The sequence below is a fragment of the Phoenix dactylifera genome, chromosome 2 (genome assembly GCF_051530095.1).
Source record: "Phoenix dactylifera cultivar Ajwa chromosome 2, Ajwa_hap1_PhDact_Kaust_v1.1, whole genome shotgun sequence".
In the NCBI taxonomy this organism is placed as follows: domain Eukaryota; kingdom Viridiplantae; phylum Streptophyta; class Magnoliopsida; order Arecales; family Arecaceae; genus Phoenix; species Phoenix dactylifera.
In genome coordinates this window covers 26,326,590-26,353,226 of record NC_143191.1, presented here as the reverse complement: position 1 = coordinate 26,353,226, position 26,637 = coordinate 26,326,590, and the positions used below count along the sequence as shown (strand labels likewise).

Below are 26,637 nucleotides of genomic sequence, written 5' to 3'. Positions count from 1 at the left end.
AACAACAAGTTCGGTTGTGAGCTTGCAAAACAACCGGCTGTAATCCAAGGGGGTTATAGTGAAATTCCCAAGTGAGACTTGGGGAGTGGACGTAGGAGCAAGGGTTAGCTCCGAACCACTATAAAACTTTGTGTTTGTAGTGCATTGTCTCTCATCTTCTTCCCCACACATTACTCACAGCACTTAGCTTTAATTAAATAACTGGCTATAGTATTTAGTTAATCATCCACAAAGTTTTAATTAGCTAAGTTAATTTAAAAACCCAATTCACCCCCCCCTTTTGGGTTGTCTATCTGGGCAACAAGCACATTCATTGCTTTGGCATTGAGTTGTGCTTTCCTAAAGTCATGGTCATCCCAATCCTTTTCTAGTTTGGGTACATTGACACCCTCTACATAGATGGATGGGATGTATGGTCCATTCACTATGATGGTCCACATCTCATAATCTTGGGCTTGGATAAATATCCTCATCCTAGCCTTCCAATATGAGTAATCGGATCTGTTACGGGGGAACTTAGCCACCATGCCCCACGTGACCGGCACGCGCGCCCAGGAAGACTACGGCTGCCCCTTGATCCAGCAATCCGACCTCGGGTCGGATATCTTCGGCTCCGCAGCCCGACCCCGAGTCGGCTGCCCCTTGATCCAGCAATCCGACCTCGGGTCGGATATCTTCGGCTCCGCAGCCCGACCCCGAGTCGGCTGCTCCTTGATCCAGCAATCCGACCTCGGGTCGGATATCTTCGGCTCCGCAGCCCGACCCCGAGTCGGCTGCCCCTTGATCCAGCAATCCGACCCCGAGTCGGCAATCTCTCGACAACAACAGACTGTTCCTCTGAGGCACGCCGCGGCCCCCTGCTCCACTACTCCCTGCAACGGCCGTATCCGGCGCTGCCCCACGATCCCCTGTAACAGCCGTACAAAGCGGAGCTCCACTATGCCCTGCCATGGCTGTACCCAGCGCTGCCCCACGACGCCCTGTAACGGCCATGTCAGTGGCAGCCCCATCGTGCCACACGATGACGAATCCCCGGAAAAACCCCCCAGCCTGATATATATGAGGCTGGGGGGGAAGGGGGAGGGTAAGATATATCTTCCAGAGTATCATCTCACCTGCTACCTTCTCCTTCTCCTTCTCCTTCGATCTCCTCTGACTTGATCGTCGGAGGGCCCCCACTACCCCGGTGGTGGTGCGAGGCTTGCTTGCAGGTTTCACGGCGGAGGGCGGAGCGCAACCAAAGCAACTCAAAGGGAACCCCGTTCACACCGCTGTGCCAATCGTTCTCGGTTTGGACCCCCAGCAACAGTTGGCGCTAGAGGAAGGGCCCGGATCTCAGAGCGATCGTAATGGCACGGCGAGGTGGTCGTGGAGCTTCCAATGCTTCTGGTCGCGGGGCCTCTCGCGCCTCCGGCCGGGAGGCCGCTGCATCTCCAACACACTCTCAGCAACACTCCACCACCCCACCGCCTATTTAGACGGTCGAAGCCGCCCAGTTCGACCAGCTAGCCCAGCAGGTTCGCTCCCTCGCGGAGGCGGTGCAGAATCTGCAGGGTGCGATGTCCCGGGCGCCGCAGCGGGCTCAGGAGCCACTGCTCCCTGAGCGCTCGCCTGTCCTCCTCAACCCGCGCTCCTTCCTCTCCCATGGGGAGGAGCGCCGGCGCGAGGAGGATTCTCGAGCACGGTCTATTCTGCCGGGACCTTCCCATCGGAGCTGCGCGGGGTACGAGAGGCGGGCCCGGGCGCGTTCCCAGACCCCCCAGTCCTCGAGGAACCCGCGCTCCAGTCGGTCCCCCACTCGCCGCTCCTTGTCTCCCACCCACCGGTCGCGCTCCCTGGACCGGCGGGTGGACGATCTCCACCGACAACTCCAGGTCCTGAAGGGCCATTCCAAAGATCCCTTCGCCGACTTAGAGATCTCCTCCCAGCCGGCGCTTGCCTCGAGGATCCTGCGGACCCCGAATCCCCCGGGGTTCAAAATGCCGGCGATCGAGCCCTATGACGGGGCGGCAGACCCGCGGGATCACGTCGAGAGTTTCAGGACCCTTATGCTCCTCCACGGAGCATCAGATCTCCTTCTCTGCAAGGCCTTCCCGGCAACCCTCCGTGGCCCGGCGAGGGCGTGGTTCGCCGGGCTGGAGGCTGACTCAATCCGGTCTTTCGACCAGTTCACTCGCCTCTTCATCACTCATTTCGCCGTCAGTAGCCGGCGGCGACTGGTCTCCGACTCCCTCTTTGACGTCCGGCAAAACGAGGGAGAAAGCCTGCGGGATTATCTTACCCGCTTCAACAGGGCTACGCTGGAGGTCCGGAACCTGAGTCAGGAGGTAGCTCTTTCAGCCCTGAAGCGTGGCTTCCGGAAGGGCAGGCTCACCTTCTCCCTAGACAAACGCCTGCCGCGGAGCTTCCCAGAGCTGTTGTCCCGGGCGAACCAGTATGCGGACGCCGAGGAGGCGGCCGCCCACCGGAGCAAGGAGGCTGCCGAGATCCCTCCAAAGCTTGGGAAGAAAAGGCGGAAAGAGGCACGCCAGAGGAGGAGCCCGACGCCCCAGCGTCGGCGCAGAAGCCCGTCGCCGGCGAAGAACCACGGCGCCCCACGCCCTCGTTCTCCGCCCCGACGTTTCAACCGGTACACCCCTCTCCTGACTCCCCGGGCCCAGATCCTTATGGAGATCAAGGGGCGGGAGGACCTCCCGGCCCCGAGACAGATATGAAGGATCCCTGGAAAGAGGCCCTCCCGGGCGTACTGTGAGTACCACCGAGACCACGGCCACGACACAGAGGACTGCTTCCAGCTTCGGGACGAGATCGAGGCCCTTATCCGTCGGGGGCGTCTCGGTCGATATGTGAGCGACCGACGTCCCCCCGCAGACCCGCGTCCGGCCGACCCGGCTCCTCCGGAGCCTCGGGAGCAGAATCGACCCGTTGCGGGCGTGATCCACACTATCACTGGGGGCTGCTCTCGGCCCGTGAGGAACGCAGGGGGCTCGACGGAAGCGTCAGGGACGGCCGTCGTAAAGAGGCAGAGGGTCGGCAATGTAATCACCTTTTCTGATGAGGATGTAAAGGGGGTTCAGACTCCCCACGATGACGCCATGGTGATCTCTCTCACTATGGCAAACTATGATGTAAGGCGTGTTCTTGTGGATAGTGGAAGCTCAGCTGATATTTTGTTTTACGAGGCCTTCCAAAAGATGAGCTTGTCCAGACAGTTGTTGCACAAAATGTCCACCCCCCTCGTAGGATTCACCGGTGACGCTGTTGAAGGGAAAATATCCCGCAAAATCCGATAAAATCGGATGCCAGGTCAGAAAATCAGTTTTAAAATTTTATCTATTTATTTATAACAAGTATAAATAAATAACATAACTATATTATGTTTACCATACCTCAATCCCGCAGCGGAAGATGGTCAAGGTACTCAGGAACAGAATCTGGTACAGGGCCAAGTGCTGGATCAGATACTGGATCAGATGCAAGATCTGGTACTGGATCGGAAACTGGATCTGGAACTGGATCTGGTGCCGGATCTGGTACTGATGGATCTGGTGCAATGCAAGGCCCGGATGTACGGACCCTCTACTTCACACGCACGCCAAGAAATGCAGGAAGGTAGGATGGTGTCTGTATAGTGCAAAAACCCTTTTGCAAATAAACCCTTGGAAGAAAAGATTTTCAAAAATTCTTTCTTCCCTTTTTTTTTTTTCTCTTTCTTCCCGTTTCCTTTTCCTCTTTCTTCAAGCTACTCAAAAGATCACGAATCTCCCTCTCCCCAGATCAAATCTCTAGCAAAGAATGAAGAGAACCCCAGCCTATTTATAGGCAAAGAAAAGGCTGAACCAGGGAAGAGAAAACGGCAAAAGGGAAGAGTGAACGCCAAACGTTTCACGATTTTATTGAATTTTTGAACCGTTTGATTTCAATTAAATCAGTCCTATGTTAAAGAGGTTTCAAAACCGAAGAGACACGTCTCTTCGGATCTTCAAATGGTAGCCGAAAGAGGGAAGATCAAGCGCCCTATGATGAGTTCGGAAGAAGAAGGAAAAAGCGGTCCACGGGAGATGATATGCAGAGAAATCGGTCCATGGACCGAGGAAGAAACCAGAACAACCCGTGTCATTAAATTTGAGGGGCAAAAACGTAAATTTTCAGACTTGACTTAAATGGGTTAATTCAAATGGGCTGAATCAAATGGGTTTGGGTCCATCATTGGTTCTAAACCAAATTGAAGACCAATTTGAAAGATTTTGGATCCGGAAAAATTCCACATGAATCTGATTCATGTGAACTCCAATTAGTTCAATTTTCGGATCAATCCAAGTCACACTTGGACTAGAATAAATATGGAATAAATTCTAATAAAATCATCATGAAATCCAATTACATTCATTTGAATCCAATTCAAAAACAAACTCAACAAATGAGTCCAAATCAATTTCAATTACATTAATTGAAACTTGATTAAGCCAGAATACAGACATAATTAAATACACATCCATGAAATTCAGTATGTACCTCATGTTCAGTGCTAGCTGAACATAGACAAAATCAAATCTCAAATGATCCACAATTTAATTCTCAATTAAATTGGATCAAGTCCTTCCTACTTAACTTGACTTATGTGCGTGACTCCGATAGGTTCGAACACTAAGCCGGTAGTACATGGACTACTCCATACACTAATCGAGGTGACCATCTAGCAATGATACCCGACGTCCGGATAGGTCGAATATGCAAAGCAACATTCAAGAACCTAGACGTATGGTTGTTGCATAATTCATCCCTATGACCTTCGATGCTCAAGATGACCTTAGAGAGGACTGTCGACCTCTGGGTCCGGTCATCCATAGTGTATTTCAAATAATCAAATCAAGTGACCTATCACTTGGTTTACCCTGGCCAAGGTTTTACTGAATTGAAATACAGTGAGACATCAACTCCTAAAATCTGGAGCGGTCAATCCCATCTTGACTCATACACAGACTTCGCGAGTACTTGACTGCACCCAGCATCCTTCCGATCCTTGAATTAGAAATTCAGGTCATCCAGTGCCTAAGTACAGTGAGTTGCTTGCAAGTCACCGTGACAGTCTCAGGTCTAAGGGGTACTTATGCCCATACGTTTTACGAGCTAACTCCCGACAGTGGAGTGCTACGCAGGTGAGTCACTATTCAGTGACGATGTACTCCTACATCTCACCTGTATGCCATACAGTGTCTCCACACTCCTTGGTTTAAGAGGACAACCAACTAAATGGCACACAACGACCTATACTTGACATAGCTATCGTCCAATTGACAGCTCGTCATTTGGTCGCGAACTGGTTTAAGGACTAAATGATAAAACCTCTTTTATCCACTAAATTAGTCCTAAGGACTTCATCACAATACACAGGAGTTCAATTTGAAGATGCAACACTTGTGATAAATAGAAAATTGCCAGAATAAACTTTTATTCATTTTAATAAAACATATACATAATTCAATTTCTTACAATTAAAAAATTGGCTTTGGGACACAATTTCCAACAACTCCCACTTGAACTAAAGCCAATTTGTACAGTATCTAATACCCATCTTCGATTTGTGATAATCGAACTCCTTTACAGAAAGGGCTTTAGTGAATGGGTCAGCTAGGTTCTCCTTTCCATCGATCTTTTGAAGATTGACGTCACCTCGTTCCACGATCTCTCGTACAAGGTGGTAGCGACGCAGAATGTGCTTGGTTCTATGGTGGGACTTTGGCTCCTTTGCTTGTGCAATGGCTCCAGTATTGTCACAATACAAAAGAACTGGACCATTGATTGAGGGAGCAACACCAAGTTGATTTACAAACTTCTTGATCCAAACAGCTTCCTTTGCCGCATCTGATGCAGCAACATACTCTGCTTCGCATACGGAATCGGCTACTGAATGCTGCTTGGAACTTTTCCAGCAGACTGCTCCTCCATTCAGGGTAAACACAAATCCTGACATACTCTTACTGTCATCATGGTCTGACTGAAAACTAGAGTCTGTAAATCCCACAAGTTTTAAGTCAGATTCTCCATAGATCAACCATTGGTCCTTAGTATTTCTTAAATACTTAAGGATGGTTTTCACCACCTTCCAATGGTTCTCACCCGGATCAGACTGATACCTACTTGCTACTGCTAGTGAGTAAGCAACATCCGGTCTTGTACATGTCATGGCGTACATAATAGAACCTACTGCAGAAGCATATGGGATTCTACTCATACGCTCTCTCTCTTCGAAAGTTGTCGGACAATCTTTCTTAGAGAGAGAAATTCCTTGGCCTATCGGAAGATAGCCCTTCTTGGAATTCTCCATGTTGAACCGCTTCAACATAGTGTCGATGTACGTGGATTGGGATAATCCAAGCAACCTCTTAGATCTATCTCTATAGATTTTCATCCCTAGGATGTAGGATGCTTCTCCCAGATCCTTCATGGAGAACTGTGATGACAGCCAGAGTTTCACATTTTGTAATGCTGGAATGTCATTCCCAATTAAGAGAATGTCATCCACATATAAGACAAGGAATGTGATCACTGAACCATTAGCCCACTTGTAAACACAAGATTCTTCTTCGTTCTTAACGAAGCCATACGTTTTGATAGTTTTATCGAAACGTATGTTCCAACTTTGAGAAGCTTGCTTAAGTCCATAAATGGACTTTTGTAGCTTGCATACTTTGGACTCGTCTGTGGATATGAAACCCTCAGGTTGTATCATATACACCTCTTCTTCTAGCTCTCCATTTAGAAAAGCTGTTTTCACATCCATTTGCCAGATTTCATAATCCATATATGCTGCTATAGCTAGCATGATCCGAATAGATTTTAGCATTGCCACAGGGGAAAAAGTCTCGTCATAATCGATACCATAACGTTGACGATACCCCTTGGCAACCAGACGGGCTTTATAGGTCTCCACCTTTCCGTCTGCGCCTCTCTTTCTTTTGAAGATCCATTTGCACCCTATGGGTTTTATCCCTTTGGGTGGATCAACTAGTGTCCATACACTATTGATTTCCATGGACTCCATTTCGGATTTCATGGCATTAAGCCACAACTCAGAGTCAGACCTCTGCATAGCATCCATATAGGTGATCGGATCCTCATTGTTCTCATCGAGCTCAATAGGATCCGCGTCATGGACCAAGAAACCGTAGTATCTATCCACTTGACGCGGCACTCTATCGGATCGCCTTAATGGTCCTTCTACACTGGGCTCCGGGTTTGATCTAATCAAAACCGATTCTGTGGGTTCAGTAGATTGTGTTAAATCTTCCACCTGCTGAACTTCACTAAGTTCAACCTTAGAGGCAACAATTCCTTCACCAAGGAATTCCTTTTCCAAAAATGTTGCCTTAAGTCTTACGAACACCTTTTGTTCATTAGGAAGGTAAAAGTAATAACCCCTAGTTTGCTTGGGGTACCCTACAAAATAACACTTATCGGACCTAGGACCAAGTTTGTCAGTTTGAGAACGTTTAACATAAGCCGGACATCCCCAAATCCTAAGGTATGAAAGTGTCGGCTTACGCCCAGTCCATATCTCATATGGAGTCTTCTCAACAGACTTACTTGGAACCTTATTTAGTATTATACACGCAGACTCTAAAGCATAACCCCAAAAAGATAGAGGCAGACTAGTAAACCCCATCATGGATCGAACCATGTCTAACAGAGTTCGATTCCTCCTTTCGGATACACCATTATGCTGAGGTGTTCCTGGAGGGGTCCATTGTGAGAGAATCCCATTCTCCTCTAGATAAGTCAAGAAATCACCGGAAAGGTATTCTCCTTCTCGGTCTGACCGAAGGATCTTAATACTCTTTCCAGTCTGTTTTTCTACTTCATTACGAAATCGTTTGAACATTTCAAATGATTCCGACTTATGCTTCATCAGATAGACATACCCATACCTGGATAGGTCATCTGTGAAGGTTATGAAGTCGGCATAATCACCTTTGGCACTTACGTTCATAGGTCCACATACATCAGTATGTATGAGGCCAAGAACATCGCTGGCTCGTTCACCCTTTCCAGAAAAAGGTGACTTGGTCATTTTACCCAGAAGACAGGATTCACAAGTTGGCAATGATTCACAATCGTTGATTTCTAAAATGCCTTGTTGGGCTAACCTGTTTATCCTGTTTTTGTTTATATGACCAAGCCGGCAATGCCATAAATAGGTTTCATTGACTTTATCTAATTTAGGGTGTTTATTAGATGTGTACATTACATTCACAGGCAATGATAGAGTATAAATGCCATATTTCATTTGTCCACTGAAAATTTTAGTATCATTCAAAATGATATCACAAAATCTTTCATTTATATAAAAGGTATAACCATTCTTGGCCAAAAAGCCTACAGAGATGACATTCATCAAGAATGCTGGACAAAAGTGACAATCATCTAACATAACTACTCCAGACTCAAAAAACAACTCAATGACTCCTAAAGCTAGGACTGGAACAGATCTTCCATCACCAACATTTAGGAATCGATCGCCGTTCTTGAATCTTCTACTTACTTGAAGTCCCTGCAAAGAATTGCAAATATTAATTGGACTTCCGGTATCCAATACCCAGGTAGTAGAATCATAAACAGAAAAATTACAAGGTGTTATCATATAATTACCTTGTGCAGCAACTGTTTGCTGCATTTTCTTCTTTGGCCTGTTTGGATCAAGGGACGCTAAATAAGCCGGACAGTTCCGCTTCCAGTGACCCTGCTTCTTGCAGAAGAAGCATTCTGCCTTACTCTGATCAGATTTCCGCTTCATAGTCTGTTTGGGCTTAGAGACCCCAGCACGAGCTTTCTGCACCTTCTTCTTCTTTCCTTTCTTAAAGGAAGAAAGTCCTGCAGAAGTCCCACCTACCACATTCACCGACTCCTTTTTGAGTTGGTGATCCTTCTCATAGGTCTGTAGTAATCCTAGCAAACCATGATAGGATACTTCAGGTTTAGTCATTCTATAATGACTAAGGAAGGTCAGGTAGGACTTAGGAAGTGAATTCAAAATGGCATCCTTGCCCAATTGCTCATGCAAAGGAAAGCCAAGTTTACTTAGGCGATCAATTTGTTCGACCATGTACAATACATGATCGGTGACCGATGCCCCTTCCCTCATGCGGGCATTGAATATAGCGCAGGAGGTCTTATGTCGTTCAACATCATCAGGTGTACCGAAAGACTCCTTCAACATTTGAAGGATTTCCACTGGCTGCGCTTCCTCGAATTTACGACTAAACTCGTCATTCATCGAGGCCCTCATGATGCAACGCACTATAGTGCGATCGTTGAGCCACTTCTGATAAGCGTCTCTGATTGCACGTGGTGCATTGGCTGCAGGTTCCTCAGGTGCAGGATCCGATATCACATACAGGATCCGCTCATGCTCCAATACTATTTTCATCTTTCGATACCAGCTATCGAAGTTAGGTCCATTAAGCTTATCATTGTCTAATAGTGTTCGGAGGGACAATGAGTTAGCCATATCTGAAAAATAAAGGAAAAACCCAACTAATCAGTATATGATTTATTTAATCCTAAAGACTTGGACTTTAGTCTAAAGTTTTCTCCCACTATTTTAATCGAATTAATAGCCTCTACCTTTAATTCGAGGAATTACTTTAATTCCTTAGCGGGTACTAGAATCCACATGGACTGTATACAGGCCCGAGGAAAGCTCGGCCAACCCATATGCATCTAAGGGTAGGTACATTACCAATTATTTCTCTAAATAATTTCTAGTATTTTATTTTGCCCCAGGTGGTAATCAGTAGGCGGAGGCCTCCACTGAAAATCCTGGTCAGATCCAACCATTAATGAACTAACTCGATGACACTACCTAATGTATGATCAGGCCCGAGGAAAGCTCGGCCAACCTAATCACAATCAGATAGCTCAAAGAGCTATCATATAATGAAGGATAATTCCAATATTCAGATGAACACCAGACGGAAGCGTCCTGCATGTCCAACTGGAATACTGGACCAATTATCATCCATTTTAATGGGAGGCTATGACCTAGTTATCTATATAACTATATCATTTTAAGGACCTAATAATTTAGAGGATTTTAGAGAGACTGATAATTCTATATCCTCCCACTGACTGCACTGAGTCATATAGAGGACATAGAATTTTATTGGTCTATGGACATCTAAATCAGTCATACTGATTTCCTTATTGACATGGGTGAGTACCAAGTCTCAAGATATCTAAATCAAAGCTTGAACGACCACTTTGGCCAGGTAAGAGAGATCACGGGAGGGTTCCGCCATTAACCGTCTTTCCTAGACACCAACAGAGTTGGCCAGGAAAGAGGTAGCCCCAATTAATAACCGTAGATCCAACTTGCCTTAGACACCAAATGGTATGTCAAGTTGATTTAGATAGTCATTAAGAACTCAGGCTCGACCACTGAGCCACAATCAGATCCAATTGAAGTGTTTGGACATGATCAACAAAACTATTGAGTTTAATCAAATTAGAAAAATGAATTTAGTCTAATACAACTATTGATTCTAATTCAATTCTAACATTAGGTCTAACCTAATCAACTAATCTGATTGTGCTAACCCATGCCCCAAAATCCATGTTCAAATTTAAATTTTAATTCGAATTTCAAATTTTGAATTTTAAATCTTTATTTGAAATTCAAATTTTAAATTTTAAATTCAACATTTAATTCTTTATTAAATGTATTATGATCATGGATTCAAGGTGTCAATTTATTCCAAATATAAACAATTTATATTTAAACTTTATGGTCATAATAAATTTAAAACTGAAATTTCATAAACATCAATTATGCATAATTTCACAAAAATAAACTATTTATTTTATGATACAAATTAATCTCAATTTTGTACTAGGACAACCTTTTCACTATAAGGAGTTAACCTTATAGCAGGACAACCTTATAATTCAGCACAAGATTGATATTTTATCAATAAATCTAGATCTAATCTAAATTTAAAAATTAAATCATGCACAATTCTAGATATTATAGGCCAATTCCATCGGCCAACCTGGCTCTGATACCAGTTGAAGAGAAAATATCCCGCAAAATCCGATAAAATCGGATGCCAGGTCAGAAAATCAGTTTTAAAATTTTATCTATTTATTTATAACAAGTATAAATAAATAACATAACTATATTATGTTTACCATACCTCAATCCCGCAGCGGAAGATGGTCAAGGTACTCAGGAACAGAATCTGGTACAGGGCCAAGTGCTGGATCAGATACTGGATCAGATGCAAGATCTGGTACTGGATCGGAAACTAGATCTGGAACTGGATCTGGTGTCGGATCTGGTACTGATGGATCTGGTGCAATGCAAGGCCCGGATGTACGGACCCTCTACTTCACACGCACGCCAAGAAATGCAGGAAGGTAGGATGGTGTCTATATAGTGCAAAAACCCTTTTGCAAATAAACCCTTGGAAGAAAAGAATTTCAAAAATTCTTTCTTCCCTTTTTTTTTTCTCTTTCTTCCCGTTTCCTTTTCCTCTTTCTTCAAGCTACTCAAAAGATCACGAATCTCCCTCTCCCCAGATCAAATCTCTAGCAAAGAATGAAGAGAACCCCAGCCTATTTATAGGCAAAGAAAAGGCTGAACCAGGGAAGAGAAAACGGCAAAAGGGAAGAGTGAACGCCAAACGTTTCACGATTTTATTGAATTTTTGAACCGTTTGATTTCAATTAAATCAGTCCTATGTTAAAGAGGTTTCAAAACCGAAGAGACACGTCTCTTCGGATCTTCAAATGGTAGCCGAAAGAGGGAAGATCAAGCGCCCTATGATGAGTTCGGAAGAAGAAGGAAAAAGCGGTCCACGGGAGATGATATGCAGAGAAATCGGTCCATGGACCGAGGAAGAAACCAGAACAACCCGTGTCATTAAATTTGAGGGGCAAAAATGTAAATTTTCAGACTTGACTTAAATGGGTTAATTCAAATGGGCTGAATCAAATGGGTTTGGGTCCATCATTGGTTCTAAACCAAATTGAAGACCAATTTGAAAGATTTTGGATCCGGAAAAATTCCACATGAATCTGATTCATGTGAACTCCAATTAGTTCAATTTTCGGATCAATCCAAGTCACACTTGGACTAGAATAAATATGGAATAAATTCTAATAAAATCATCATGAAACCCAATTACATTCATTTGAATCCAATTCAAAAACAAACTCAACAAATGAGTCCAAATCAATTTCAATTACATTAATTGAAACTTGATTAAGCCAGAATACAGACATAATTAAATACACATCCATGAAATTCAGTATGTACCTCATGTTCAGTGCTAGCTGAACATAGACAAAATCAAATCTCAAATGATCCACAATTTAATTCTCAATTAAATTGGATCAAGTCCTTCCTACTTAACTTGACTTATGTGCGTGACTCCGATAGGTTCGAACACTAAGCCGGTAGTACATGGACTACTCCATACACTAATCGAGGTGACCATCTAGCAATGATACCCGACGTCCGGATAGGTCGAATATGCAAAGCAACATTCAAGAACCTAGACGTATGGTTGTTGCATAATTCATCCCTATGACCTTCGATGCTCAAGATGACCTTAGAGAGGACTGTCGACCTCTGGGTCCGGTCATCCATAGTGTATTTCAAATAATCAAATCAAGTGACCTATCACTTGGTTTACCCTGGCCAAGGTTTTACTGAATTGAAATACAGTGAGACATCAACTCCTAAAATCTGGAGCGGTCAATCCCATCTTGACTCATACACAGACTTCGCGAGTACTTGACTGCACCCAGCATCCTTCCGATCCTTGAATTAGAAATTCAGGTCATCCAGTGCCTAAGTACAGTGAGTTGCTTGCAAGTCACCGTGACAGTCTCAGGTCTAAGGGGTACTTATGCCCATACGTTTTACGAGCTAACTCCCGACAGTGGAGTGCTACGCAGGTGAGTCACTATTCAGTGACGATGTACTCCTACATCTCACCTGTATGCCATACAGTGTCTCCACACTCCTTGGTTTAAGAGGACAACCAACTAAATGGCACACAACGACCTATACTTGACATAGCTATCGTCCAATTGACAGCTCGTCATTTGGTCGCGAACTGGTTTAAGGACTAAATGATAAAACCTCTTTTATCCACTAAATTAGTCCTAAGGACTTCATCACAATACACAGGAGTTCAATTTGAAGATGCAACACTTGTGATAAATAGAAAATTGCCAGAATAAACTTTTATTCATTTTAATAAAACATATACATAATTCAATTTCTTACAATTAAAAAATTGGCTTTGGGACACAATTCCCAACAGCTGTCCCGGCGGAAGGTGTCGTTGAGCTGCCTGTGACTGCGGGCGTTGCACCCGCAGAAGCCACGGTGCGACTCGGGTTCTTGGTCGTCCGTGTTCCCTCGGCCTACAACGCTATCCTCGGGCGACCCGGGCTGAACGCCCTTCGCGCGGTGGTCTCCACGTACCACTTGCTCATGCGGTTCCCCACGGCGGTCGGGATCGGAGAGGTCCGAGGTGACCAACCGACCGCACGGCAATGTTTTTTAGCAACCCTCAAAGGGAAGAAGCCCGTGGAAGCCCTAAGCGTCGAGTCCCTTGATGCCAGAGACGAGGTGGCCTTGCGGCAGGGGGAGCCGGCCGAGGGTGTGGTCGAAGTCCCCCTCGAGGAAGGCCGCCCCGACCGGGCGGTCCGGGTCGGCGCCAATCTCGATCCGGGAGCTCGGGCCCGGTTGGTGGAATTCCTCCGAGCCAATACCGATGTATTTGCCTGGTCGGCGGCCGATGTACCTGGGATCGACCCGGAGGTCATTTCTCACGCCCTCAACGTCGACCCGACCCACCGACCAATAAAGCAGAAGAAGAGACACTGTGCCCCGGATCGGATCCGGGTGGTCGACCAGGAGGTAGACAAGCTCTTGGAGGCAGGATTCATAAGGGAGGTAAGCTACCCCGAGTGGCTGGCAAATGTTGTACTTGTCCGGAAGGCGAGCGGGAAGTGGAGGATGTGCGTCGACTATACCGACCTGAACAAGGCGTGCCCTAAGGATAGCTTTCCGCTTCCGCGAATAGACCAACTGGTCGACGCGACTTCCGGATATCAGCTGCTGTCTTTCATGGACGCCTTCTCCGGTTACAACCAGATAATGATGTTCCCACAGGACGAGGAGAAAACTGCCTTTATAACAGACCGGGGGCTGTACTGCTACAAGGTAATGCCCTTCGGTCTGAAGAATGCTGGCGCCACTTACCAGCGCCTCGTCAACAAAATCTTCAAAGAGCAAATCGGCCGGAACATGGAGGTGTACGTGGACGACATGCTGGTGAAGAGCCGCCATGCAGACCAGCACATCGCGTATTTGGAGGAGACTTTCACCACCTTGCGGAAGTTTCGCATGAAGCTGAACCCAGCGAAGTGCGCCTTCGGCGCTTCGGCCGGGAGGTTCCTCGGTTTCATTGTCAACCAGCGGGGTATTGAAGCCAACCCGGACAAAATCAAGGCCATCCAAGGTATGTCCCCTCCGACCAAAGTAAAGGAGGTTCAGGAGCTCGCTGGAAGGGTCGCCGCGCTTGGACGATTTGTGGCAAAATCGGCCGAACGCTGCCAACCATTCTTCAAGGTGTTAAAATGCCCGAAAGACTTTCTCTGGACGGCCGAATGTCAAGCAGCATTCGACCAGCTCAAGGAATACCTGGCGTCTCCTCCCCTACTGTCCAAGCCGCAAGAAGGGGAGATGCTCTACCTCTATCTGGCGGTCTCCCCAACCGTGGTCAGTGCGGTGCTGGTTCGGGAAGAGGCAAAGCTCCAGAAGCCCGTGTACTACATCAGCCGGGTCCTACGGGATGCCGAGATGCGGTATACGAAGGCTGAGAAGATCGCCTTCGCGCTGCTGACCGCGACCAGAAGACTTCGCCACTATTTCCAGGCCCATTCTGTCACCCTCTTAACTGATCAACCACTACGACAGATCCTCAGCAACCCCGGGAATGCGGGACGGCTCGTGAAGTGGGCAATAGAACTCGGTGAGTTCGACATCCGCTACCAGCCTCGACCCGCCATCAAGGCCCAGGTGCTCGCGGATTTTCTCGCTGAGTGCACGGTGCAGGAGGCGGAACCTAGACCGCCGGAAACGCCCAGCCTCGACCTCCCGACCTGGACGCTTCACATCGATGGGTCGTCGAACCCCGAGGGTGGAGGAGCCGGGCTGGTCCTTACCAGTCCTGATGGAGTGATAGCCGAGTATGCCTTGAGATTTGGATTTCTAGTGACCAACAACGAGGCGGAGTACGAGGCCCTAGTCACGGGACTCAAACTCACTAGGGAGCTCGGCATCCGGCGTTTGAAGGTCTTCACCGACTCCCAGCTGGTGGTCGGGCAGGTCCGTGGGGAGTTCGAGGCCCGGAGCCCGACCATGCAGAACTACGTCCGGAAGGTGCAAGCACTCATTCCCGATCTCGGCAGTGTCGACATCCAGCAGGTCCCCAGAAGCAAAAATGCTAGGGCCGACAGGTTGTCCCGCTTGGTGAGCGCAGAGGCGCACAACTTGTCGAGGGCAATCTACCTGGAGACCCTAGAGACCCCGAGCATCGGCGAGGCTGGAGCGGTGATGGCGATTGATCCGGAGCCGTCTTGGATGGACCCGCTCGTCGCCTACCTCGCCGAAGGGATCCTCCCTGAAGACGAAGATCAAGCTCGGCGACTTGTCAAGAAGTCCGCCCACTACGCTCTATGAAGGGAGGCTGTATCGGACCTCGTTTACCGCCCCCCTCTTAAGGTGCCTCCGCCCCTCGGAGGCGGCCTACGTCCTCGGCGAAGTCCACGAGGGCGTTTGCGGATCGTACTTGGGGGCTAGGTCCTTGGCGCACAAGATCATGAGGCAAGGCTATTATTGGCCTACCTTGTTGGAGGACTCAAAGGATCATGTACGGAAATGCGACGCCTGCCAGCGCCACGCCAACGTCCAGAGAGTCCCTTCTGTCCCCTTGGCACCAATCACCGCACCCTGGCCCTTCGCACAGTGGGGAATGGATATCCTCGGACCATTCCCCGTCGCTTCAGCCCAGCGGAAATTCTTGATTGTTGCAATCGACTACTTCACCAAGTGGGTGGAGGCAGAGCCGCTGGCCACTATCACGGAGGCGCAAGTCCGGAAGTTCGTGAAGAAAAACATCATTGTCCGATTTGGGGTACCCCGAGTCCTCATCTCGGATAATGGTCGACAGTTCGACAACAAGCATTTCCGTGATTTCTGCGAGGAGTTCGGGATCGAGCATCGGTTCACATCTGTGTCGCATCCCCAAACCAACGGTGAGGCCGAGGTCACAAATCGGACAATCCTCCAAGGAATTAAGGCGCGAATCGGTCGGACGGGGCAAGCTTGGGTCGAAGAACTCGAGAATGTCCTTTGGGCGTATCGGACCACGCATCGGACCCCTACCGGGGAGACACCTTTCAGCCTAACCTATGGCACGGAAGCAGTTGTTCCCGTGGAGCTCGGACTCCCCTCGCCCCGGGTGGCCGCGCACCGACCCGAGGCCAATTCGGAGCAACTCCGAGGGAACCTGGACCTCTTGGAAGAAGCAAGAGAAATGGCGCAGGTTCGGATGGCGATGTATCAGCGGAGGGTGGCCCGATATTATAACTCCAAGGTCCGACCGAAACTTTTCAGAATCGGAGATCTGGTGCTAAGGCGAGCCAAAGCATCTCAACCCGCGGAAGGTGGGAAGCTGGTGCCAAATTGGGAAGGCCCGTATAGGGTTCGCTGGGTAAACCGACCTGGCTCCTACCAGTTGGAGGCCCTAGATGGTCGAGAAATTCCGAGGAGCTGGAATTCCGCTAACCTGCGGGCGTATTACCAGTAGAACGACAAAGCCAGGAAGACAGTTCGAAAAATGTACAATTCTTTTCATTTCAATAATTCCTGGTTACAACGGTGTGTTCGTGTGATTACAAAGAATTCCTAGAGGAGAATTGGGGAGTAAAGAAAACAAGGAAGAGGTGGAGACTCCGTAGAGTTGAAGATCCGGGATCCTGAACTCTCCACCCGAAGCAGCTGCAATCCCACCGGGCGTGGGTGCTTCTCCCCGGAGGCGCCATCGACGCCTCACGCAAAGGACGAAGAGCCGACGTGGACGAAGAAGAAGTGGACGAAGGAGGAGTTCACACTGCTCCTAGAGGAACGCCACCTCCAAAGGATATTCCGGCCCTCCCCAAGAGAAGGGGAGGGAAGGAATACAAGGGAGAAGAGCGCGAGGAGGCGCGATCCCGGATGAAGCGTCTGGCGCAGAGCTCAATCGAGAGGCGGGGCTGAAAGGAGGGGGGATGTGATCCCGGACGAAACGCCTAGAGCGGAGTTCCGCCGGGGAGAACCTCTTTGTTGATCCCAGATGAAACGGCTAGTTGGCGGAAGTTGCGAGGGGCGCGCCTCCCGTTCCTCCGGCAGGGGTTTCCCAGCCACACGCCGGAGAGGAGGTTCACGATCCATGGCAACCTGAATAGCTCCAGCTTGGGAGGCTCCACCGCACCTGCACTTATATTTATAGCCAAACTGTGGCCCCCCGGTCGTTCCGATGTGGGTGGCTCCAATAAAGGCGGGCGCACCGAATCTGGAGCCGTTCCAGCTCTCGAGGCGTATCCTCCCACGATCTCCTAAGCGTCGTTCTCCTTAATTGCATTCTTCATGCAGGACACTCCGGGCGGTGTGTATCCCACGGCCCACGTATCTCCGCTCGCGCCCAGGCCGCATCCGCCTCGAAGAGCGCGCGTATCGCGGCCGCTTAACTGACACTCCTTGCAAGCAGCAACTGGCGATCCGATTTTTCAGGTAACGCCTCAATTAGCATTTAATACCCTTCTGGTGTTCCCCAGGCGACGCTTGGAGAATAGAAGAAACACGATCGTAGCTGGCCACGGAGAAATCCCGTCGAGCGGCAAGCGACAGGCGCGTGGCCAACGAGCGGAATTCCCGAGGCTCGGCCCTCGGATGCCAGGCTAACCCGATGATCATCCCGGGAGCAGACTAGCCTGAAGCCCCGACCGGTCGCCTCGGCTTGCGCCAGCCTTGGCCGACCAACGAGCGGAATTCCCCGAGGCTCGGCCCTCGGATGCCAGGCTAACCCGATGATCATCCCGGGAGCAGACTAGCCTGAAGCCCCGACCGGTCGCCTCGGCTTGCGCCAGCCTTGGCCGACCAACGAGCGGAATTCTCCGAGGCTCGGCCCTCAGATGCCAGGCTAACCCGATGATCATCCCGGGAGCAGACTAGCCTGAAGCCCCGACCGGTCGCCTCGGCTTGCGCCAGCCTTGGCCGACCAACGAGCGGAAGTCCCCGAGGCTCGGCCCTCGGATGCCAGGCTAACCCGATGATCATCCCGGGAGCAGACTAGCCTGAAGCCCCGACCGGTCGCCTCGGCTTGCGCCAGCCTTGGCCGACCAACGAGCGGAATTCCCCGAGGCTCGGTCCTCGGATGCCAGGCTAACCCGATGATCATCCCGGGAGCAGACTAGCCTGAAGCCCCGACCGGTCGCCTCGGCTTGCGCCAGCCTTGGCCGACCAACGAGCGGAATTCTCCGAGGCTCGGTACTCGGATGCCAGGCTAACCCGATGATCATCCCGGGAGCAGACTAGCCTGAAGCCCCGACCGGTCGCCTCGGCTTGCGCCAGCCTTGGCCGACCAATGAGCGGAATTTCCTGAGGCCTAACCCTCGGATGCCTGGCCTAGCGCCGGAAGAATTTCCTGAGGCCTAACCCTCGGATGCCTGGCCTAGCGCCGGAAGAATTTCCTGAGGCCTAACCCTCGGATGCCTGGCCTAGCGCCGGAAGGATTTCCTGAGGCCTAACCCTCGGATGCCTGGCCTAGTGCCGGAGGAATTTCAAGAGTCAGGAGTCGGCGAGATGCTACCAAGAGTTAAAAAGAGGAAGGACGAAAGTGAAATGAGGAAACACTTTGTTTGCATTAACTTTCGTTGCATCAGGGCCGAGACCCATACAACATGACAAAACGCCAACATACAAAGAAAAGAACAAAGAAAAATACAGAGGGTCAGCTTGGAGGAACCCCTGGGTCGGGAACGGCGAGCACACCCGCAAGGGGTAGGGAGACAGTTGGAGAATCAGCAGGCAATGGCATCGAAGGGGAGTCGAGGAGGGAGACCCCACTCAGGTCAATTTCGGGGTATCTAGCGGACACCCTCGCCAGGCCTTCATCGAAGCCTAAGACAAAGGAGTCGGACCCCGCGTCCGACATGTCATGGATGAACTCGGCGGACTGACGATAGGCCTGTACCGCCTGACGCCCGATTTCCGCGCTCTTCTCGGCCAGCGCCGCCTCCGCTCGCTCCGTAATCTGAGCTTTCGCCTCCATGACCTTCGCCACAATCCGGTCGTCCGCCTCGGAGGAGACCCTCAGCAGATCGGCCCGAGCCTCCATGTGCTTCGCCTCGGCAGCAACGCGAGCAGCCTCAGCCTCCTCCAGGCGCGAATGAAGCTCCTGGTTGCTCGCGCGGGACTCCTCCAAGGCCGATTCCAATTCGGCCAGCTTGGCTTCAAGAGATCGGGCTCGGTTGCGGGCGTTGTCGGCTGACTGCTGGGCCTTCTCCCACCTCTCCCGGAAGTCGGCAGCCTTCCGGGACTGCTCTTCGGCTCGCTCCTCCGCCTTCCTGATCTCGCCTTCGAGACCCGAGGCAACCTTGAGTTGCTCCTGTTAGATGTATGCCCTAGAAGCCAATTTGGCTGACACATTGTTGATTCTAGGGACATAATTTTGTACTTGACTATTTATTATTGAATAAATAAAAGGCATCTTTTCATTCATATTGTTTATGTGTCTATGAATCGTCCAAGAAATTAATAAGATGATGATACATATTCTCAAGAGTTGAGAATTTGAGCCATGTATCATTGGTGATTAATTTCTAAATGCTCCTGATCAAAGGATCATCACGAGGACGGTGATCGATCCGATCAGTGCACAGATCACTCTCCTTCTGGATGGACGAGACTTGAGTCCACAGTGTAGGAACACTGAAGTGATAGTGCAGGTGCTTGTTAGAGAACAAGGGTACTGAGCGTGACCAATACAAGAAGTCACTTGGATGTCTATCCACTCGTCAGTGACTTGCTTGATGTTGCAGTAGTGTGACTGGTCCTTTGACCTGCGGTGCTTCGGCTGCTCACAGTGGGGTTATTGTAGTTTGACTGCACACATACATGGTCCCTAGCCATATGGGTCCATGCAGTGTAGATTGGCTGCAGTAAGTTCACTGTAGGAGTAGGGTATGCACCTATATGGAATCTATCGACCTTGATAGATAAGGAGAGATCCTATGTGATTTATAAGACTGAGTTCGTAAGACCTCGGCCGGGGCAGTATACACAGTGGAGAAAGAGTTTCTCACTATCGAACTCGAGACGAATAAATCTTGACATATGACAGACGATGGGGTTTGACGAGTTGTCCATGACCTCCGTCCTGTAGGGATCCACGATAGTAGGACTATATCACATGTTAACTGCACCTAGAGGTTCATCATTCCATTCTGCTGGGTAGCCACTACATGCTGCTAGGTGTCACTGGTGGATGGTGGGACTCATAGGGATTATCTTGATGATCGATAAACCCTAATGAGTTGAGTTGGAATCGTTCCAACCCATTGAAAGGAGTTTTCAATGATATAGTGATAGAGATCACAATATATCTCACTACCAGTCAGAATAGAACCTATGGGGTCACACACACTAGAAGTATTGACCGATCCGATGGTTGAAATCGTGATTAGGAATCACAAGAAATCAATTTGATTGATAAGAAGTTGAAGAAGAAACAAAGGGAATTAATTAATTAGACTTAAACACAAATCCTACTTCGGGAGGGATTCCTAGAGTCCTAATTGGATTAGGGCTGGGAATCCTAGTTGGAGTAGGACTGGAATTCCTACTTGGAATAGGATTCCTACAATCCTAATGAGATTAGGAATTTTGAATTAAAATTGGATTCCTACTTGGAGTAGGATTCCTAGAAATCCTAATTGGATTAGGACTTCGGATTCAAATAGAGTCCTAATTGGATTAGGACTAAAATTAAATACATCCTAATTAGATTAGGATTCCTTAAGTCTAAATTAATTATTAATCTAATGAATCAACATGACTCCTAATTGGATTAGGATTGAAGAGTTCAATTGAGTCATGGTTCATTCAAATCCTAATTGGATTAGGACTAGCATAGATTGAACCCAATTTGGCTAATCCTAATTGGATTGGGATTAAACCATAAGAGAGGCACCCAATCCTCTTTGGAAGAGGATTAGGGCATCACAAGAAGGAGGGTTCACGCCCCTCCTCCTCTCCTTGAGTGCGGCATGAAGAGAAGGGCCGGCGCCCCCCTTCCCTCTTAGGCAATATGTCTAGGGCTCCTAGATTGTAGGAGCCCTAGATGGCTTTATAAGGAGGCATGAGGCCGGCGCCCTAGCCAAGAGCTCTCTTCCTCCTCTTGCTGCCGCCACCAGCCCCCTCCTCTCTTGGTTCAGCCGCAAGCAAAGGGAGAGCAAAGTCCAAGCGTTGGCGTCATCCTCTTCCTCCAATCCTTCTTCCAACGCAGGGAAAAGAAAGAAGGCTGCAGAAGCTGTGTTCTTCTTCCTTGAGTCCCTTCTTCTTCTTCCTCCTCTCAAGCACTTTCAAAGAGTTGAAAGAAAGAGAGGAGATCAGCCATCAAAAGAAGTCTCTGCAAGGGAGCTAGCACCCCGGGGAGACGAGAAAGCTTTGATCGGTCCTCTGCTTCGTGTGGATACCCGTAGAGGCCGGACGTTTGAACGGCTTCAAGCGAACCCTCTTCCTAAAACCACGAATTCAGATTCGCGGTGATCATCTACCCGCGCAAGGTGAAGATTTGATCTTCCTATTAGTTTTAAAAGGATTTAATTCTTACCTAATTACGAAAGGTCTCGAAACAACGTTCATGAGATGAACGTCGAACTCGTGCATGCCGATTCCGCTGCCATCTGAAAAATTTTTGAAATATCAGCGGCATGGGCGGGTTCCCAACAGTGGTATCAGAGCCTAGGCTTCGTAGATTAAGGTAAGAATTAAATATTTAAAGGCTTATTAGATCTGAAAATTGATTGATCATGCATGCTGAAAAATTCTGCATGCAGATTTTTCAGGGGTGCTGAATTTTTACATGCTGATTTTTATGTGATAAAAAGATGATTCTAATTGCATTGTTAATGGGATTACAAAGTTTAGAATCATGATTAGCATGATCAGCGACCTATGTCATGATATAATCAGTTAAGTTTCAGATCTGAAAATTATAATTGTAGCATACGGTGATGATCATAGGATTCAACCCCTTTTGGTATCAAATGTAATGACCTGCGATGTGATCTGCGATGTCATGTAATTTTTCAGATGCTTGCATGCATCTTATTTGATGTTTTGAGAGGCCTGCGTGCCCCCTAAAAAGAGATGTAAATTATTTTTATTTTTATTTAACATCTGGTTGTATTTCTGTGATGTAATGTACATCAACGATCAAGTCGAAGACGATGCATGAGATGAACAGGGGTCTAAGCGGTTGATGGCGATGGGATCAAGAGTTGATCAAGGATCGAATCAAGGAAGCTTGGATCCAATTCAAGAGTTGAAGACCACTTGATCGATTGATGTGCATGTGCTTGTAATACGACCTAATTAGAATCCATGATCATCACCTAGTTAAAGTTTAGCTTTAATTTGATGCCGCGATTATAACTGCCTGCAATGCGCCGTTTGCATGTGATGTGAATGAGAGTCGGGTAGATAGGTCTACATGTGATGTAGCAAACCCAATTGAGACCTAAATTAAAACCTCCTCAATCAAGTCGAGAGTGAACCGACATGAGCAAGTCATATTAGATTAATTGATCTAATTGGTGTCTAGGAAAGCATGAAAGGTGGTTACTTAATTAGGACCTTACTCTCTGAGTAAGGGGAGCCTCCCACCTGCTTACCTGGCCAATTGTTCGATTACCTCTTATGAAAGGCTCAAGTTGCAAACACTAAGACCTGATTAACCAATATTAAGTCAATAGGTCTTCCACTGTAGTAGAGCTGCTAAGGCCTTTCTGATGTTGACTTGTCTCGGCTGGATACAGTGGTCAAGTTGCATTGGGGGGCTGGACCTCTCTATAGACATGAGATGTTGTAGGGTAAAGGTGGGGTTGGGCACCAATAACTGTTAGGTGAGGACCCAATGACGACTTTATTCCTACGGTTATACGGTGGGTCTGACTTAACTAAGAAATGGGACCAATAACTGTTAGGTGAGGTCTTCATGGCTTAGAGACCAAGTTGCACTGCAACATGCTTGAGAAGCATTGTACAAGAGTTGTACACTCATCCATCTATGTGTCACCAATAACTGTTAGGTGAGGTGGCATGTGAATTGGTGGGACCGCAGTACCCACTAGAAACCCTAGTCGTGTGGGATTTCCGTTTTCCTACCAGGGGAGTGTGAGGAATTCGAGAAAATAGTGGGAGTCATATTTGTTCTAAAAGACCTTAGGACAGATTAGGATCAAGTACAAGAGTCTAACTAGAATCTTTACTCTCTGCAGATACAATGTCGGCTTCAAACCCTTTGACCCGTATTCTTGAGACCAACCGACTGACCGGAACCAATTACAAGGACTGGCTTAGAAATCTCAAAATAATTTTGGACTGTGAGAAGATAGGCTATATACTCGATTCAGATATCCCCACATTACCAGCACGTCCCACTGATGTTCAGCGTGAGATGCATAAAAAGTGGTTGGACGATGACATTAGAGTAAAATGCTATATGATGGCATCTATGTCTAATGAACTCCAATGCCAGCATGAAAATATAAAGACTGCTAGGGACATACTGGCACACCTACAAGAGTTGTATGGTGAGCAGAGTCGCACAGCTCGTTTTGAAGTGTCCAAGAGGCTTTTCAAAGCGAAGATGCGCGAAGGGCAGTCTGTCCATGATCACGGTCTGACCATGATCAAGGACCTAGAGGAGCTTGAGAAGCTCGGTATGGACATGCACAAGGAATTGCAAGTGGATTTGATCCTACAGTCACTTCCTGATTCATTTGGTCAGTTTATAGTAAACTACCACATGAATAAGATTGAATGCACTAAGACTGAACTAATCAACATGTTGGTAACTGCTGAGGGAGCCTTGAAAGGTTCAAGGGGCAATGTCCTCGCTGCTGAGTTGACTTCTGGTTCCAAGAGAAAGTCTACTTGGAAGAAAAAGAAGCCTGCAAAGAAGCAGAAGAAAGACAAGAAGCCAAAGAAGGAAGTTCAAAAGAAAAAGGCTAAAGACAAAGGAAAATGTTTCCACTGCAATGTCGAAGGCCACTGGAAGAGAAACTGTCCTTCATACCTCGAGAGCCTAAAGAACAAGAAAGGTGACACACCTTCAGAAGGTATAGACTTGCTCATTATTGAAACTAATCTAACGGTTTCTTCTACTTCTAGTTGGGTTATAGATTCTGGTTCTAGTGCTCATTTGTGCACTACCATGCAGGGTCTAAAGGAAAGTAGAAGGCTGGCGGAAGGTGCGGTAACCCTTCGGGTTGGCAACGGGGCAAAAGTTGCTGCTGTGGCTGTGGGCACCTACCATCTGCGACTACCGTCTGGATTTAGTTTAATACTTAGAGACTGTTATTATGTACCTGTTGCTAGCAGAAATTTGATTTCTGTTTCATGTCTAGCACAGGAAGGTCATGTTTTTACATTTGACAAAGACTGCTGTTCTATTTATTTAAGAAATAAAATAGTCGCACGTGGTTTTATGATTGACAGTCTCTACCATTTACATATGGATGTATCTGTGAATGTTACCGAGCAAGATGTGAGTGCCAAAGGATCCAAAAGATCCAGAGATGAGATAAACCAAAGATATTTGTGGCACCTCAGACTTGGCCATATTGGAGAAGATAGAATGAACAAAATGGATAAAGATGGGCTCTTAGGCTCATTGACTTCCGAGTCATATCCAGTTTGCGAGTCCTGTCTTCAAGGAAAGATGGCTAGACTACCCTTTGTAGGACATGGGGAGAGGACCACTGAAATACTTACCCTAGTACATACAGATGTATGTGGCCCATTCGATGTGCTAGCCAGGGGACGTTATTCTTACTTCATTACCTTTACCGATGATTATTCACGGTATGGGTATGTGTATCTTATGAGACACAAGTCTGAATCCTTTGAAAAGTTCAAAGAGTTCAAGAATGAAGTAGAAAAACAAACTGGAAAACCTCTTAAGGCTCTTCGATCAGATCGGGGAGGAGAATACCTTAGTGGGGAATTCCGGGACTATCTCAAAGAAAACGGCATAGTCTCACAATGGACACCTCCGGGTACACCTCAACTCAACGGGGTGTCAGAGAGGAGAAATCGGACCCTATTGGATATGGTCAGGTCCATGATGAGCTTCACTGATTTACCTATGTTCCTTTGGGGAGATGCCTTACTCACAGCGATTTATTTATTGAATAGAGTTCCCTCTAAATCCGTTCCTACCACACCGTATGAGATATGGCATGGTAAGAAACCAAGTCTGGGTCATCTCAAGATTTGGGGATGTCCGGCCCACGTCAAGCGACTACAGGCGGACAAGTTAGAGGCTAGGACCATAAGTGCTCGTTTTATAGGATATCCTAAAGAGTCATTAGGATACAATTTTTACGTCTCAGAGGATCACAATGTGTTTGTGAGCCGTCATGCCATCTTCTTGGAAAATCAGTTTATCCTTGATAGAGGCAGTGGGAGGAAAATTGAGCTTGAAGAGAAAGTCTCTGAAAAGCAACGAGTCATGGATCCTATAGAACCCATTCATAAGGAACCAGTACACGATGTCCCTCAACCACCTCGTAGATCTAGTAGAGTCTCCCATCCTCCCGATAGATACTTAGGTATACTTGAAGAGGATACTGAGGAAATGTTCCTAGTGGGAGATAGGGATCACATACAGGATCCCAAAACCTACAACGAGGCGATATCTGATATCGATTCCGAGAAATGGCTGGAAGCTATGAAGTCAGAGATAGACTCCATGCATTCCAACCAAGTCTGGACCTTAGTAGATCCACCAGAAGGTATTGTACCTATTGGATGCAAATGGATCTACAAAAGGAAGATAGGTTCGGATGGAGAGGTAGAGACCTATAAGGCAAGGCTTGTGGCGAAAGGGTATAGTCAGCGCGAAGGCATTGACTATCAGGAGACCTTTTCACCTGTAGCCATGCTAAAATCCATCCGAACATTGCTTGCCATTGCAGCATTTCATGATTATGAAATCTGGCAGATGGATGTGAAAACTGCTTTCCTGAATGGATATCTTGATGAAGATATCTATATGGAACAGCCTTTGGGTTTCACTTCCAGTGATAGAGATCACAAGGTCTGCAAGCTGCAAAGGTCCATCTATGGACTAAAGCAAGCCTCTCGGAGTTGGAACACTCGTTTCGATGATACAATCAAAACGTTTGATTTCATCAAAAACGAGGAGGAACCATGTGTTTATAAAAAGGTTAGTGGGAGTGCTGTCGCTTTTCTCGTACTGTACGTAGATGACATTCTCCTGATTGGGA

The 26,637-nt window shown here is 47.7% G+C and overlaps 1 protein-coding gene across 1 annotated transcript; it reads right to left on the bottom strand.

The window, feature by feature from the left end:
* Positions 1 to 8,504: 8,504 nt before the first annotated feature.
* LOC149768263 (uncharacterized) lies at positions 8,505 to 10,138 on the bottom strand. Its single transcript, XM_089928838.1, has 2 exons — positions 8,650 to 10,138; positions 8,505 to 8,551 (listed from the first exon to the last, which is right to left on the bottom strand). The coding sequence occupies exons 1-2, from the start codon at positions 9,506 to 9,508 to the stop codon at positions 8,535 to 8,537; spliced, it is 876 nt and encodes a 291-aa protein (XP_089784964.1). The 5' UTR covers positions 9,509 to 10,138; the 3' UTR covers positions 8,505 to 8,534.
* Between the last annotated feature and the right edge of the window lie 16,499 nt (positions 10,139 to 26,637).